The 16,426-nt window shown below is 40.7% G+C and overlaps 2 protein-coding genes across 3 annotated transcripts in view; one reads left to right on the top strand and one right to left on the bottom strand.

Moving 5' to 3' along the window:
- WWOX (WW domain containing oxidoreductase) overlaps positions 1–16,426 on the top strand; it is a 797,581-nt gene that overhangs the window by 579,528 nt on the left and 201,627 nt on the right. The window lies entirely within an intron of this gene.
- On the bottom strand, positions 9,179–14,914 carry LOC133369371 (uncharacterized). Its single transcript, XM_061594644.1, has 4 exons — positions 14,589–14,914; positions 14,150–14,476; positions 10,173–10,247; positions 9,179–9,241 (listed from the first exon to the last, which is right to left on the bottom strand). Exons 1-4 carry the CDS (start codon positions 14,778–14,780, stop codon positions 9,179–9,181), a joined length of 657 nt encoding a protein of 218 aa, XP_061450628.1. The 5' UTR covers positions 14,781–14,914.

Raw genomic sequence — 16,426 nt, 5'->3', positions numbered from 1 at the left:
ACTACGACCTGGAAACCAGTATTCAGATCATCACTCATCTATGAACCTCAATAGGTGACTTTGGGCCAGTTGCAGACTGTCGGCCTAACCTACCTCACAGGGTTGTTGTGAAGAAAAAATGGGGAGGGGGAGAACCATGTACACCACCTTGAGCTGTTTGGGGGGAAAGGTGGAATATAAATGTAATAAATAATTAAATAAGGCAAAAACAGTGAGTGAAGTGAGTTTACAATGTGAAACTGCACATGCTCAGAGTGTTTTTTGTAGTCCATGAAAACTTGTGACATAATAAATTTGTGCTACTTATTTTATGTTCCTTTATTGGAGAAGGGGGGCCTGTTTTGGAAACTGCATGAGGGGCCCCAACCACACTAATCTTGCCTTGATTGTTGCATAAGCTTCATGGATTATCAAGAATGATGCATCTGATTAAGTGGACTCTAGTCCAAAAAATGCTTATGCTATAATACTTTTTTTTTTAGTCTTTAAGGTAGTAGCAAGTTCAGCTGTTTTGCTAAAATTGTACTGTGACCTACTTTAAGGGTTGTTGTGAGGATGAAAGACTATAAAACACTTTGGTAAATTTAAGATGCAATTACGAAAAGGAGGAAGCTGCAGGGGATGGTTCAATCAGAATGCAATGTGCGGAGCCTACGTGTAGTATGGGAGCATGGATTGCACCTTTCCTGCACACTTGCACACACACACCTGCAAGCCTGTCCAAGCAGACAGCCACACATTAGATTTGCTGAGGACCTACGTGTAAATTCCAGTGTTTGTAGGGCTGAGTATCCTGGTTGTGTTCCTGATTTTTTCCTCTTTTTTTTTTTTTTTAGGTTGGGTTTTTCATGATTCCAAACCTGCACCCCCTTTCCTCTACCATTTGATTTTGGTGGAAATTCATTATTTCCAAAATATGCCCATAGGAAGAAATGGGTTTTTCATTAGTTAAATTTCAAAATTACCAGCCCCCATTTAAGAAAGAAATATAAAAGGTGACCTTTTTATCAGTTACGAGGCCACTGAGAAAGACATCTATTGAAACTTGTTTGGCTGCTTTTTATATTTCATTGTGTAAATGTAAAAAATATAAATGTACTGCCTTCAAGTCGATTCCGACTTATGGCGACCCTATGACTAGGGTTTTCATGAGGCGGAGAGGCAGTGACTGGCCCAAGGTCACCCAGTGAGCTTCATGGCTATGTGGGGATTCGAACCCTGGTTTCCCAGGTCGTAGTCCAACACCTTAACCACTACACCACACTGGCTCTGGATTTCATAGTGTATGGGGATTGATTTGAAGTTGCATGTTGGATTTTGTTAATGCGTTTATACTGGTTTTACAAATTGTTTACAATAAATTACACTCTGTTTTCAATTAAGTCTTTTAAATGTGTACCTCAACTCTTCTTTTGAGTAATTGTTAAGGTTGATTTAAACTTTACAGTGTTTGGTTTTGATGGAACTCCTTTTCTCTACATTGTCCTCGTAACAACTCTGTGATGTATGTTAGGTTGATAGACAGTGACTGACCCAAGGTCACATAGTGAATTTTCTGGCTAAGCAGTGATTTTAACTGTGGTCTCCACGGTCCTAGTCCATTTAATTTCTCTAAATTTTATTCCACATTCTAGAAAAAAAGATGTGGAAATAAATTAAGATGGGGGAGGGGGAAAACATATCTCTGGAAATGTATGGGGTCCCTTGTTAACAGTCCTGTGTGGCATCTTTAAGACTAATCAATTCTCCAATAGAGAAGCAACTTTGACATAAGGGGCACTTTTTTTTACAGTTTAGTTAGGTGCTATTTGTAAAACAGCAACACTATATATTTGCAAGGGTAGATGGGGAGAAAACCAAACCCACTTGGCCACATACCCATGACCTTTTAGCAGCCCTATGAGGTTTAAAAGGCACCAGCCACCACTGTTTGTTTGTTCCTGCTTTTCCTAAGGAACAGAACATTTGGGGAAAAGGCTCCCTTCAAGGTGCAATGGTCTCTGGTCATTATCTTCTCTGCTTCCTCATGTTCCTCTTGTTCCGGTGCCATTGAAGTGGCCCTCCAAGAGGAGATGGGCAGGCTTGCTTGCATGGGTATATCTGGAACATTGCTATAGAAAATTGGAAACTCTTTGTATGCAAGAGAACATCTGTACACAGTGGATTTCCTGATCCCAATTTAACTTCTGGATTGCATTCTTTGGGAATCCTATACAGTGCCTTGCACATTGTTGGCATTTAATAGAAGCTTAATAAATAATGGCAAATGAGTAAAATAGTTCATGAAAACTAAGTGAACCAGATGGAAGGAATGCTGTTCTCTAAACAGGGTGACTATCAGGTTCTGTATTGGAGTGCTGAATCATTTTCTACACTGAAGCGTCATGGTCCTACTCTGCTTGATTCAGTTGTTTGTTATGACTGGAAATAGTTATATATCAAACTCTGGTAAGCTCTTTGATTAAACTTAATCAAGCCCTAATTCATGCAATCAGTTCAACATTGATTCCCTGTGGTTTCTATTCAGTGCTGCCAACACCAATTTGAAAAGGGATTATATTTGAAAACAGTGTTAAAATTCTTAGGCATCATCATCATCATCCTATTTTTATTGATCTTCCTATACTTTGCAATGAGTTGCTTTGAAAAACATTGTATAGCTTAAAGCAAAGATAGGTAGCTGCTTCCTATTCCTTATATTTAATATTGTCATGGTTTTTATTGGGGCAGTGTATTTTGTACTGGACCCCTGACAGTTGGCGCACACACACAAAAAAGATTCCAGTATGGAGCTACTTATTAGAGGAATACAGAGTAAATGGCCAAGAAGAAAAAGAATACACGGAACAAGGCATGTGTATGTGTGTGTGTACATGATAACCTTGTAGGCATGAATCCTCAATTTATTTATTTTTTAAGGATGTCTCTATGAAATAATCTGTGCATAAGTGCAAATGGGTCAGGCTGTAATAGACAGCGGGGGGTGGACTCGAAAAGGGGAAAAACTCATTTCATCACAGTTAATGGCAAGGAAAGGAAGGCAAGGAAGGACTTTTTCTTTGGAGCGGAGCTGTTGCGACAAAAGACCAGGGCCTTGCTATGTCATGCACCATTTGCTGTTGCACTAGTGCTCTTTTCAAGAGCTGTGAAGCCATTATTGTAATGCGGGGAAAAAAAGTGGAAAGAAATACTCCCCTCCTGGTCATTGGAAGGGCAAATGAAGAGATGTAGGGTGTTTTTTGTGTTTCCTTTCTACACTGTTTGTTCGGGGTGGTTTATACAGTCCCTGTGGTAAAAATCCACTGGGATCCAGGAAAGATCACAGTGCCCTTATAAACAACACTTCTTGGCACTGTTTACCTTTTTTTTGGTGACTTTGCCGCCTGCAAAGGAGGACAGAGAGGCCGAGAAAGCTCTACAGCATCTTCTTTTCCCTTTTGTCTTTCGAGAACAGTGACCTTAAGAATAACCTGCTCTAAAGTTGTGTTTGCAGAGGGGTGTGTGTGGAATTGGCTCGTTTGTGATTCTGAATTAAATGAAAGCCCTGAACAGTTCTGGGTTTTGATGTTTTTTCTGCTGGTTATGACCAATTCTTAGAGAGAAAGAGAGAGAGAGAGAGTGGGAATAAAGAATTGTTTATTCAGCGACATAATGGGAAAGTTGCCTTTGAACATTTCTAATTTGCAAACCCAAGTGCTTTGTAAATTATGGAAACCCAGTTATTACTTGGAGGCTGAATAAAAATGGGTCATCTAATAAGTGGAAAGATGAAAAATGGTGCCACAAATGTTGCTTAAGCAGTACACTCTGTCTTTCTTACGATTCATCCCCTCCCCATCTGCTCTTGCACACTCTCACACAAATACCTTTCAAGAGAGCTTGTTCTTATATATTTATGGGCCAAGCAAGATTGTGCCGGCAGCCCCACAGCTGATTCTCAGGACTGCTTAACTGTGAAGAGCAGGAGTGACATTCTAGTCTTTAATAAATCACTATAAAAATGTTTATGAACCCTGCAATTTACCTTTAAATGCAAATGGAAAGGAGGCATCACTGCCAGTGCAGAGGAGACCTGCAGCGGCCTGAAGGAATGCACGTGTGTGAGAAAGAGAGAGAGAGAGAAGACATTATAAAATGCAAGGCAAATTGTCTGATCTTAAATGTTTATTTTTGAGAAATCATCTGCATCTACTTTTATGATAGCTTTGTATGTTTCTAATCATGATCTCTGAATTGCGGCAAGCTGATGTTCAGATGGCATTAGGATCTGGCAGCTTTTTAAAGAGTTGCATCTTCATGCATTCATGAGAAATTAAACTCCAAAGCAGCATGGACATTGCTTGCAAGACAGGCATATCCAATCCAATCCAATCTTTATTCGACCATAGGTCAGCTTAAAATATAGTAAGACAAAAACATACATGTAGCAATATGCTATATGACATTTTAGTTAATACATAGTTTTATATATAAAAACATGAATTTTTAAAATAACTTAAGAACATTTAAAACTTAGATTTGTTAGTTAAATTTCCGTGAGGTCAAGGTTAAACTTTAATTTACAATATTAATATATCTAACATATCATCTTAAATTAACTGTAATCAATCGCTTGGCACTTTATAATAACTTATTAAGACAACACATTTGTCAATAGATATCTAATCCAGTATGACAAATTATAATTATCATTTACAGAAAGAAATAGCTTTTACAATATTAGATCAAATGTTTTGCACGGCTACACTATATTTTGCTATTTGAAGTGTAATTTTTGGGGAGGTATCTCCCAATAGATATTCTAATTGATCTAATTCAGATTTGTGAAGTATGTTTATTAACAATGGGGTAAGTATTTGTTGCCTTAATGTCTTGTATAGGGGGCAGTGAAGAAGTATGTGTTTATTATTTTCCACATCACCTTCTCCACAAAGACATACTCGATCTTTATATGGTATTTTGAGTAGTCTGCCATCCATAACAGCTGAAGGCATCACATCTAGTCAGATCTTAGTAAAGGCTTTGCGATGTTTAGGTATTTCTAAAGTCAGTAAATAAGGCATTGGTTTAAAAAATTTTTGGTTGTGTCTTTGATTTTTTATTAAAAGTAATTGCTGTTGGTGGTCTATATCAGACAGACGCTGTCTTATTCCAACCAACGCAGCTTCATAACCCATAAATTTAATAAGATGTGTTGAGAAGCCTATCTGATAGTTTGTCTGTAACTGATTTCGCCCAAGGGGATTGATGATTATCAATCAGAATATCTGGAGCAATACCTATTGGGTTAAAATTAAGTTTTAACCATAGATTAATTCTCATTAACCAAATTTTGGTTTCAATCATTTGAGCCCCTGCTTCGAGTCTTAGAATGTTATTAGATACACACGTCGGGGTTGACATAATATCTTTGAAGCTCCTTTTCTCTCTGATTGATTTTATCTTTCAGGAAATTCACCACACTGGGGTAGGGGGAGGAGAGGGGACGCAGCAAGCAGGAACCAACTCTCCAAGAAAGAATTGCCTGCTCCCAGGTGAACCTGGGTATTTGTTAAGATCATCACCTGGGGCCTTGCCCTAAGTGCCTGCATGTTTTGCTTCATAACTTCCATTCTATAAGGGCTAGAGATTTACTCTGGATGATGATAATGATGATGACGATCAGAGTCCCCCCCCTGCTGGTTCTGGGCCTGGTACAGCAGTACCCCTTGTATACCTCCCCCCACCCAGCGGCCCTGGCTGTAATAATTAATCATCTAATTGTTTGGCTTTACGTCAGAGAAACACAGTTTATGATTGCATTATCTCAGACTTGTCTTGAACTAAAATATTCAAAATGCTAGACGAGGTCCAGCCGACGAAGGTGGGACGGATTTTCAACAGCAAGCTCTATCTGTTAAAGCGAACGTTCATCTTATCTTCTAAGAGAGAACGCACTAACAGGCAAGCACCCTTCTTTCTATATTTTTCTTTTATTTGACTTAAATTGTTGCTGCTTAAAAGAGATTTGCCAGATTGATCGGTTTTTGACATCTCACTGGGGAGCCATAACTTCTCTCTGCTACGCACTAATTAATAGCTTATCTCTGTTTTTGTTGCAAAAAGCTGTCCTGGATTTGCACTCTAAAGATATACACAGAAGAGGGATTTCTATTCCAGATTTTTACTTTGAAAAATATTATACTGTCTGAGACTACTCTCTTTTTGGTCTATTTTATTTTGACGAATCTGTTTTTTGACGATTGCCATTAATTGTTTCGATTCTGGGAACTGCATTTTGTTTACTTAACTATGGAGAGATAAGGCTGTCTGCTCTGTCTATACTGTGATGTCACCAAGTTTGGAGTATTAACCCAATTGTTGCTGAAATAAGAAGTGGTTTTCCTATATTTTTCTTTTAAAATGGCAATTAAGAAAGAGGCTGAGAATCTGGAAATAACTATGTTTCAGAAAATAATGGATGAGATTGAGATAATGAAAATCGAATTGAGTAAAATGAAGCAGGAGATTAAAGATATAAGGGTCCCTGTGAGAGAGGTGACCCTGGAAGGGGTCCCTGTGAGAGAGGAGACCCCGGAGATTGGAACAGGGGTCCCTGTGAGAGAGGAGACCCTGAAGACTGGAACAGGGGTCCCTGTGAGAGAGGAGATCCCGGAGATTGGAACAAACGTGGAACAGGAACAAGATTTGGAGTCTGTGGACTTTGGAAATGAAATCTATTGTTTGGAACTCGATGTTATTTCTGAGGAGATTGGTGAAGATTCTAGAGATAAAGTTATCAATGGCATGGATAATCTTCTGGACTGGAATGATGTGATGGAGCCCAATATAGAGAAAATCTATGGAATTAACTGCAGCCATGTGACAATGGAAAAACTTTTAAGAGATGACCTAGTGTATTTTGAAAAAAAGAACAGAGATATGATTTTACAGCAGTATTTCAGCAACTTATTCAGAATGGATGGCAAGAAAATATTTGGGATAGAGGTAATTCCCATCAGACTCTTGCTATATGACTATGGCTTTGACAGCAAGATTATTATGGAATACTGATAATTGAAGATTGGATATTGAAATTACTGGACTTAACAAGACTACTGAAGACGGAAGATGGAAAATGGAACTAATAGAGATAATAGAACAATGGCTACTGAAATTACTGAACCTAACAGATTCTGATGTGATGGATTAAGTGAAATGTTTATTTTGACTATGGTTATGACAATAAGATTATCATAATTAGTAATGAGATGGATTAATCGATATGCCTATCTGGAAAAAAAAATTGATAGATATATTTCTTAAAGAATTGAAACCTCTCTTTGACTTTTTGTGGAAAGAATAAAGTAATGTTTATGAGATTTGATGATTAAGTAAGATAACTACTGGAGGAAAGTGATTTTATAATATGACTTAAGAGACAGGATTGTTATATATTATAGACTTATAACTGATTTGATCTTTGACAAATGGGAAGTCAATATTTTACTCTTTATTTTTTATTTTTGTTTTTTTTTTTTCTTTTTTTCTTTTTGTTTAACTATTTTTGATTTTGTTTTTTGTCTTTGAATGTTTTATGATTTTGTCTTGTATGTTTTATGAAAATCTGAATAAAAATTATTGAAAAAAAAAAAAAAACAAAATGCTAGTCAAAGTAGCTGTTTGTCTCCAACGGATCAAGAAGTTCTTATCACCGGTAATAAACTGACACCAACTTCTGATGCCCCTGCCGTGCCTTGTGCTGAACTCTTGTTTCAGGCCCTAAGTAAAATAAATACCCCAACAGTTCTCTCTTCCAGTAATTAATTGAATGCTAATGGAACATTTCCCCCCCCCCCGATATCCTGTGGCTAAATTAATGTTGCCTTTGATCTGCTATTGAAATTTCTTACATCCTAAAGAATGTTAATAGTTAGGAGTGAACTCACCTGATGTATTAAAAATAGGCTAAGGAAGAGGGCATCAGAGTTGTTTTTAAAGGAACAATACTTTGAGTAGTCTTAAAGGCCCAGTTTCCATTCTGGTGATGCTCTCCCAATTGAGAGCAGGCTATGGTGGCCAATTATGCATTACTGAAAAAAAAGAAATGAATCATCACATCTGCAGAGATGTTGGAGAGAGCTGCATGATATTTGCATATGCTAATTTAAAGGCACTCATGCAAATTTAGAAAGAATTACTATAATGGAAATACGCCTCTCCATAGTGGTAGAAGCTGACAAGGTGACGATGGATGGGCAGATCTGTCCATTTTGGTTTCTCTCCATTTGTCATTTTCCAGTCTCAAGTTCAATTGTCCACATTTCCACATCAGTGAGTGATTTAAAAAAAACTATGAAAACTCATCAGCATTTTAGTGTGAATATCTCCTAATATACACATTTGCAAGCCAATTTTGCCTAATATACCGATTTGTTTTGCAAAGCAATGTTTCCTAATATAATGTATGTTTTTAATGTTATTTTCACTGATGTATGCATTTTTACGCACACTTTACCTTAATATATCCATTTTTGTACATATTACTTGTCTGGAGAACTGCATTTTAAAATTTTTGAGAAGTGCAGATTTGAAAGGATGGCTGCGTTTAGGTTCATCTATTGTTTTGGATACTGCAAATTAGATAGATTTGCCTTTAAATGCAAATTGTATTATTCCTGTAGATTCCTGCCTGCTCAGTCTCCTCTCCAGGTGCTGTTGAAGGGCAGCTTCAAATCACCCACTCTACTTTCTTGTAGTGCTTTAACTTTAAACTGGACTTCGACTGAACAATCCTTCAAATAGAGGACTATCCTCTGTAAAGTAGAGCACATAGCTGCCCTAGAGCTGACTTGGCATCCCTCTGCTGTTTGACGGAATGATGGGATACAAATATTTTAAAGAAACAGGTACATCAATAAACAGTGGGTTGCAAATGTAGCTGACGCATGCAATGCAGGGCCGAGTATTAAGGTTTAAAGTTTCACTGTAATTTCATTAAACACAATTGTACAATGCATAACAAACCAATATGTTCATGTTCATTAGCTGCAATCTGATTATCAGAAATGTGCATAGCACAAATTAATTAGCCAGCGTGTATGATGAGCTCACCTTGGCAGTTCTGTGTTGTAGTTGGGATTTTGTGCTGTGATACAGCCACACTTCCTGTGTAACTGTGACCGCACGCTCTTTACACTCATTCTATTACTCTGGCGGTGAAGCTTTTCTGTCTCAGAACGCCTCTCTGCTTGTGATTGCCCTGCAAAAGCCAAACATGTTGTGTAGGCACAGCTTCCCTTCTAAATAATTGTATGATGTGCATTAGACAGTAGAGAAAATAAGTCTGAGAATTTCTTGTTTTTTACCACCCTGAGGGATTACTCTAGCTGGGTTTATTTTTAACTAAGGTTTGCCCCCTTATGCTCTAAGGTTGTAATAAATCACTTGCGTGATAAATTACAATATATTACATAAAAACACAGAAACAAAACAAAAGGGAAATGTCAAGTGGAACAAATGGCAGAAGTTGTGGAGTAATAGAGCACAGATAGCTGCTTATGACTTTGAGCTAGTTTACACAATCAAGATTCAAAATCCCCCCTTTCTCTGAGCAATTTTCTGAGACCCCCTCCTGCCCACATAAGGTCAAGTTGTGTACATGGTGAAAAGTTAAAAAAAAGGTTAAAAAAATACAATAAGTAAAGCAATACACTTAAAACCATTTAAAGACAAAATAAAATAAAGACTAAAACAGCAGCAGCATACTAATCAAGTTCAATAACTAGCAGCCAGCCCATAGAGAAGGAAAGCCCTTTGATATGAAAATGCATTCATATGTCTGCAGAAGTTTTCTGGAGTCTTTTATTTTGCAGAATGCTGTTACACGTCTGTGGACATTTTGCAGAGATGTTCCCAGATAGACATCATTACGCAATTGCAATCAGTTCCAGAGAGCAGGGGCCATAATGGAGAAAGTCCCACTCTCGTTTGATTCTATTTGACTTCAGTAAATACAGTAGGGCCCCGCTTATACGGCGGGTTAGGGACCAGGCCCCCACCGTAAAGCGGAAATCGCCGCGTGCGAAAATGACACCAAAATGCTGCAAAATGGCAAAATCGGCTTTATAACAGGGAATTTCCCCTGATTGAAAGCCGCCACATCAGCAGAACGCCAGAAAGCGGGGCCCTACTGTAGAGGGAATAATGAGGCTAGTTGTATCCACTGACATGTAGGGATTATCGTAGCCCTCACACTGCTTAGCATTCTGAAAGAAAAAAATAACATTAGAAAATGACAACAAACCTGCTTGTTAAAAAACATGCTGTAAAATAAAACGACATTTTGTTTAGTTGTTAATTGTGATTTATGGAGTGGATAAATTCTCAGGTATTTTTAAAGTCATTTGCTGTTTAAGATGTTTTAACCTATGTTGTAAACCACTTAGTTTTGTTTAAATATAACTGGTATATAGATTGTTCAATAAAATAAAACAACATAAGAAGATACCTGCTGGATCAAGCCAAAGGCTCATCTAGCCCAGGATTCTGGACTTAGTGGCCAATCAGATGCCTCTGGGCAGGCCGTCCCTTAGCATGTGCGGGGCCTGGGGCAAAAGCAACGTTGGGGGCCCCCCACATTTGCTCCGGGTCATGGTCTTGGCCGAGTTGTCACCGTAGGTGTGCAGGCACCAGTCCTGGAACTGCCGGCCCAGCTCTCTGTCCCCGGGGTGGCTACCGCTCGCTAACTGCAGCAGGAGTGGCGGTGGTGGCGGCAGCTTTGGCATGGCGGGCGGGCGCGCAGGCAAGCGAGCCCCTGTCCCGGGCAGAGAGAAAGAGAGCGAGCGAGTGCTGCGCCCTGCCTGGCGAAGGCGAGCAGGCAGGGAGGGAGTAGCCAGCTGGTGAGCAGATCACCAAGTGCGGGGGGGGGCCAAAGCGTGGGGCCCGGGGCAACTGCCCCGCTTCCCGATGCCTAGGGGCGGCTCTGCCTCTGGGAAGCCTGCAAGTGGGATATGAGTGGAAGAGCACTCTCCCCACTTGAGATTCCCAGTAACTAGTATTCACAGCCCTTCCTCCTCTGATACTGGGAGCAGAATGTAGCCATGATGACTAGTAGTCATTGATAACCATATCCACCATGAATTTGTCTAGTCCCCTTTTAAAGTCATCCAAGCTGGTCACTGTCACTACATCTTGTGTCCTATTCTGGTACCTCAGACGTTTCATTCTTTATCTTTTTTAGCCAGTATTATATATAGCGTGACTGATATACATCTGCTCCTACTTTTAATTCTAGATAGTGATGAACAGGCTGTAAAGTAATACCCTAAGCCACAGTGCCTTTTTCAAAAAGTGATTTTCTAATATTTAGCATCTTTAAATAAAGTCTAGTAGCAAATGCTATTGAGGCTTCCTTTTCCATAGTTTGATACTCCTTTCTATCAACCCCTTCACTATTCCAGTTCTATCAATACGTATTTTGCTACTATGCAATCCTATACGTGTTTACTCATAAGTAAATCCCACTTAGCTAGCTCTAGATCAGTGAGTCCATGGCATAATTAGTTGTCACTGCACATGTGCAGAGTGTTTTCCTCTGAACACTTGCAGAGTCCCTCTTTCTCCCACACACTTAGAATTAACACACAGGGCTTACAAAGTGGTGGTATATGTCCCATGCAAACTAAAGCCCTGGGACCTCTCCTTAAAATTATTAAATACTGAACCAGTGTTTTCAACCAGCAAATGCATGCACTCTGTTCCGTATCACATAAAACCCCATCATTTATTTTCATATTTGCTATAGCCACTATTGATATTCAAAGTAAGGTCCATGCGAAGAATGTGTGTTCTCTCACCACACTTTCAGATCTCCACTGCAGGGACTAGATGCACATTCTCTCTCTGCATCCAGAGAACAACCATCTCTGCACAGAAGATCTGTTCACTGTCCTTTGGACAGAGCTTGGAAGATTACTTTTAAAAAGTAATAAATTACAGTTACAATTACTTGGCCCAAAAAAGTAGTAATCACTGTTACAATTACAATTGCTCTGAAAGTAACTGATTACTTTACTTTTCCTCCAAAGTAATCTCTACAATTGCATTTCAGTTACTTTTTTTAAAAAAACTCCTACAAGGTGCTGGCCTTGGCTGCTGCACATCTAAGAAGCCTAAAACAATATTAAAAATAAACACGCACACACAGGGGGTACTAGAATAAAAAAATTATCCATAAGATTAACATAATGGCATAACAGAATCTCACATCCCCCCAAGCAATGAAGATACCCCAACTCTTGAAATCAAATTTTACACTTGAAATGCTTTTATAATATGTTTCTGTTATGTCTCAAAAGAACAAGATGCTCAAAGAGCATGTCAGACAAGGAATGTCTTTTTACAGTCATTACGTTGCCACCAGTACTGAACAGGCGTTCTACTGCGGCGCTTGAAGGCATGCCTGTGTTGTGCTGCAAAAAACACTGCAGCATGCGTGGAAAGCCATGGAGTGATGACACTTCCCTGCTGGGAGACCTCAGGTACCTCACCAGTTCCTCCTCAGCAGTGTCCACTGCTGACTTCTTGCCCTGGGGCAGAAAGTTAAAGAAGTCATCTGCTAAGTCATCTCCTTCCTGGTCTTTATCTGAAGACTGATCACTGTCCTCATTAAGTACACCCATCTTTATTTCAGCTTTCAACAAGGCTTCCATTGTGTATCTAAGAAAGAGAGAGGATATGTTAACACATATATGTTAGAAAACCATCATCTGCTCTTCATCTCCTGATGCTTGTCATGTCCCCTGGTTCAGGGTCCAGCCTGAGCCTGTGGATGATGACATGGAAGGTAGGAAGGTGCCCAAGTCACCACACTCATGGGGCAGCACAGCAGACCCTTAAGGATTACCTGCAGCAACCCAAGGTTGTGATGAGGAGCCCCAGGAAGAAAAGGCCCAGCCCCTGCCTACCACCTTAAGCCCTCTGATGCCTCCCTTGAGACAGCATTTCCCTTGGAGTAATCCACCCAAAGGGCTTCCCTAATGTTCTTATTTGTTGGTATGGGTGGTGGCCTGACACGATTCCAGCCAATCTAGTTTGAAGCGAGGGTGTAGGCAGGCTGCCAGAAGAAGCCTCTTGTCCTCCCAGATAGCTGCAAACCGCTTTCTTAGGGCTTCGCGCACACCTCTCAGCAGCTGAAAACAGTATGTGTACCTCTCAGGTTTGTTTTCCAGTCCTTCTAACTTGCGGTCCAGATGCAGAGCGTTGGTAGCAAATACCCCATGAACATGCCGTTCTCCCATTGCAGGATATCTAGGGACTGGGCTAGTGGCTCCATAATCTCTGTGTATTCCTGTACCACTTCAATCTCAGCAGCTGTGATCCTGGACAAGGAGCAGTGGTCCATTATGGCATGCATTTTTAGTGGCACAGTTGACAGGAGCTCATGTAGTTGCTTCAATGCATCAAAGGTGGAATTCCACCTGGTCTTATTCGGTACCTTCAGATACACACCACATTGCGCACGGATATACTCAGCAATCTGGGCTGACTGGTTCTGCTTGGACCACAACTTGCTGCACTTTCCCATCAAGGAATGAAACTGATTCTTGAAAGGACCAAGAAGACTACTTTTGGAGGAGTCAGAAAGCATGGCCTCTATGTCTTGTGTTGCCACAAGGTTGAGGGTGTGGCTAGCACATCTCTGGTGTGGTGGTAAAACAAAATCCTCTCCTGAGTCTACAGCTTCTTCCTCTGCCTCAGGTCCTGTGTCCAGGATCTCACAGATAGGCACAGACTCCACCTCAGCCTCCTCCTCCTCCTGGTTATCACCATCATCGTCACTGGTGCCTGCAGCTTCCACTGGTTCTTTGGCCATGAAAACTCTGAACGCTTTCACAAAGTTGGAGCCATTGTCTGTAGTAGTGCACATAACTTTGTTGTGGATCCTGTACTGCACATGTACATCATGCAGTGCTTTTGAAAGGACATCGTATGTATGGTGCCCCTTCAGACGCTTACAAGCCAAGGCCCCGACCTCACGTTTCAGGGTAGTTGGGTTGATCCAGTGGGCTGTTACCCCAAAGTAACTCTTCTTGCCATTGGTCCAACAATCTGCAGTGGTTGCTATATATGCCACAGCACCCATTCGGTTTGCAAGAGTTTCTCTCACGTGGCATGCACTCTTCTCAATTCTGTCTCTCAGAGTCTTGGCACATATGATGGTGAGATCTTTGGGGAGTCCAATGCGAACCAGATTAATGAATGATGGTTTGTCCACAGTCTGAAGTGGTAATGTCTCCTCTACAATGAAATCAATGATTCTCCTGTCGAGATTGCTCTGGGTGACAGGCTCCCTGCCAGATCCCCACCTCTCAAGGGTTGTCTGCTGCTGCTTCAGCATTTTGGGAGGAGGGGTGTCATGCATTGGTTCAGGAAGGCCATGTCTCCTTGCCTTTATTGCTTCTTCAATTGCTCTCAGCTTCTCAGGGTGTGCCCTCTGAGGAAGAAGAACAAAGCATGAATCCAAGAAAAAATGGAAGAGGAACTTCACAATTTAAACATAAATAGACAATGGACACTCTTTGAGGACCAGCATGACAAAGGCTTACCTCAAAATGTTTCTTCACATTGGATGAGGAGGAAACAGCTGATCTCAGATTTTTGATCCTTGGAAGGCAGTAATTGCATTGTACAACAACATTTTTCCCACTCTGGCTCACAAATGTACAAGCTTTCTCAAAGCCAAACCATGGTACTTGCTGTTCTGCAGATGTGGCTGTGGGCAACTGGCACTGCTTCATGCCCTCCTCCTCCTCATGCACAGGGCCTCCTTTCTGAACCTCACTTTCTAGTTTTGCCTCCTCAGGATCAACAAGCTGTGACTCAAGTGGCCGCACTAACTGACTGCTGCTCTCAGCAGCAAAACCTGCAACAGGTGTCTCTATAATAAACAAGAGATAATGCTTTTTTATTTGATTTTTTATTTTTTTTATTATTGTTATTATTACTGAGACAGTTTTTGTCCCACATACAATTCAGTCTTGTGATTAAACAGGACAAAAATACAAATAAAAAGAAAGATGGAGTTCAAATAAATATACAATAAAAAGCTAGCCGGCATTTTAAAAGGCAGGAGTGCTCTGTCTGGATAAATACAGCACACAGGTATGCATGGGAACAAGGGGGAGAGTTCAAAAAGGGGGGGAAGGAAGAGAAGTAGGCCAGAGCTTGGAAAAGTTACTTTTTTGAACTACAGCTCCCATCAGCCTAATCCAGTGGCCATGTTGCCTAGGGCTGATGGGAGTTGTAGTTCAAAAAAGTAACTTTTCCAAGCTCTGGCCTACTTCTCTTCCTTCCCCCCCTTTTTGAACTCTCCCCCTTGTTCCCATGCATACCTAGGCAAGGAGAGGCAGTGGGGGGGCAGAACGGGCCGCGGGGGGGCAAAAATGCCACGGGGGTGGAAGGGGCCGCGGGGACACACACACACACACACAAATCATCGTCACTCACCTCCACAGCTCTTCGCCATTCTGCTGCTGCCTTCTCCTCCATTGTCCTTGCCCTGGCTTTTTCCTCCGGCGTCTATTTTTTTCTCTCAGATGCTAGCAGGCCCTGCCTATTCACCTCTTCCCTCGTGCCTCCTAACACAGACAGGAAGAGACAGTCTACGCAGAGGTCCAATCAGTGTGCCGCACATGTCTTGTGTTAACCAATCACAGCCAGGAGCTGACTTCCCCTTGTTCCCGCCCCCAAGTAACGTCCAACCTAATGTGGAAACATTAAAGTTGCAGCTGAAAAGTAGGGAAATTACTAGTCGTTCTGTTACTTGCCAAATGTAATGGAATTACCCACTCGTTATTTAAAATTGTAACTAATTACAAGTAACTTGTTAAAAATAACGAGTTACTTCCAAGCTCTGCCTTTGGACAAGTGTCCAAAGTGACACTGAACCATGAATACTTCCATCTTTGCACTGCTCCTGTGGGAGCTTAAGATGTAGGGTCAAGCTTCAAAGCAAACTCCTTCAGCTTCCAGAATTCAGAAGCGTATCATGAATGCAACTCGTTTAAAAAATGAGTCAATATAGTTTCTGGTCCTTCAGTGACTAATATTACATTTATGGATTTAAGTCCATGGGGAAATGTTAGCGAGTCTTGCTCCGGCTGATGCCGGCAGAAGAGATGGGGACTGTTATGCTTGCAACTTTTCTTTCTCCACAGATGGCATGATTATTATTAGTAGTAGTATTTGCCTTCTGCATATACATTTAGTCCCACATGAAAATGTACAACTCTTCCAAATGGATTGTGAGGTCGTCAAGGAGACCATGCACCACGTTTGCATATCTTCCTAATGATAAACGTTTCTATACTTCCACCCACCCCATTTTTGCAGTGTTCCCCATTCATGTTCATGACTAGGCCAGCTCCTAAGAGGAATAAAAATA

The sequence above is a fragment of the Rhineura floridana genome, chromosome 13 (assembly GCF_030035675.1).
Source record: "Rhineura floridana isolate rRhiFlo1 chromosome 13, rRhiFlo1.hap2, whole genome shotgun sequence".
In the NCBI taxonomy this organism is placed as follows: domain Eukaryota; kingdom Metazoa; phylum Chordata; class Lepidosauria; order Squamata; family Rhineuridae; genus Rhineura; species Rhineura floridana.
The sequence above is the reverse complement of the archived record's forward strand: the minus strand, read 5'-3'. Positions and strand labels throughout refer to the sequence as shown.

Excerpts from the sequence above, each read along its gene's own strand:
- LOC133369371 (XM_061594644.1), bottom strand. The coding sequence starts at position 14,780 with ATGAAGCAGTGCCAGTTGCCCACAGCCACATCTGCAGAACAGCAAGTA. Across the intron at positions 14,477-14,588 it reads ATGTGAAGAAACATTTTGAG|AGGGCACACCCTGAGAAGCT; the intron begins GTAAGCCTTTGT and ends CTTCTTCCTCAG. Across the intron at positions 10,248-14,149 it reads TTGAGAAGAGTGCATGCCAC|AATGCTAAGCAGTGTGAGGG; the intron begins GTGAGAGAAACT and ends TTTTTCTTTCAG.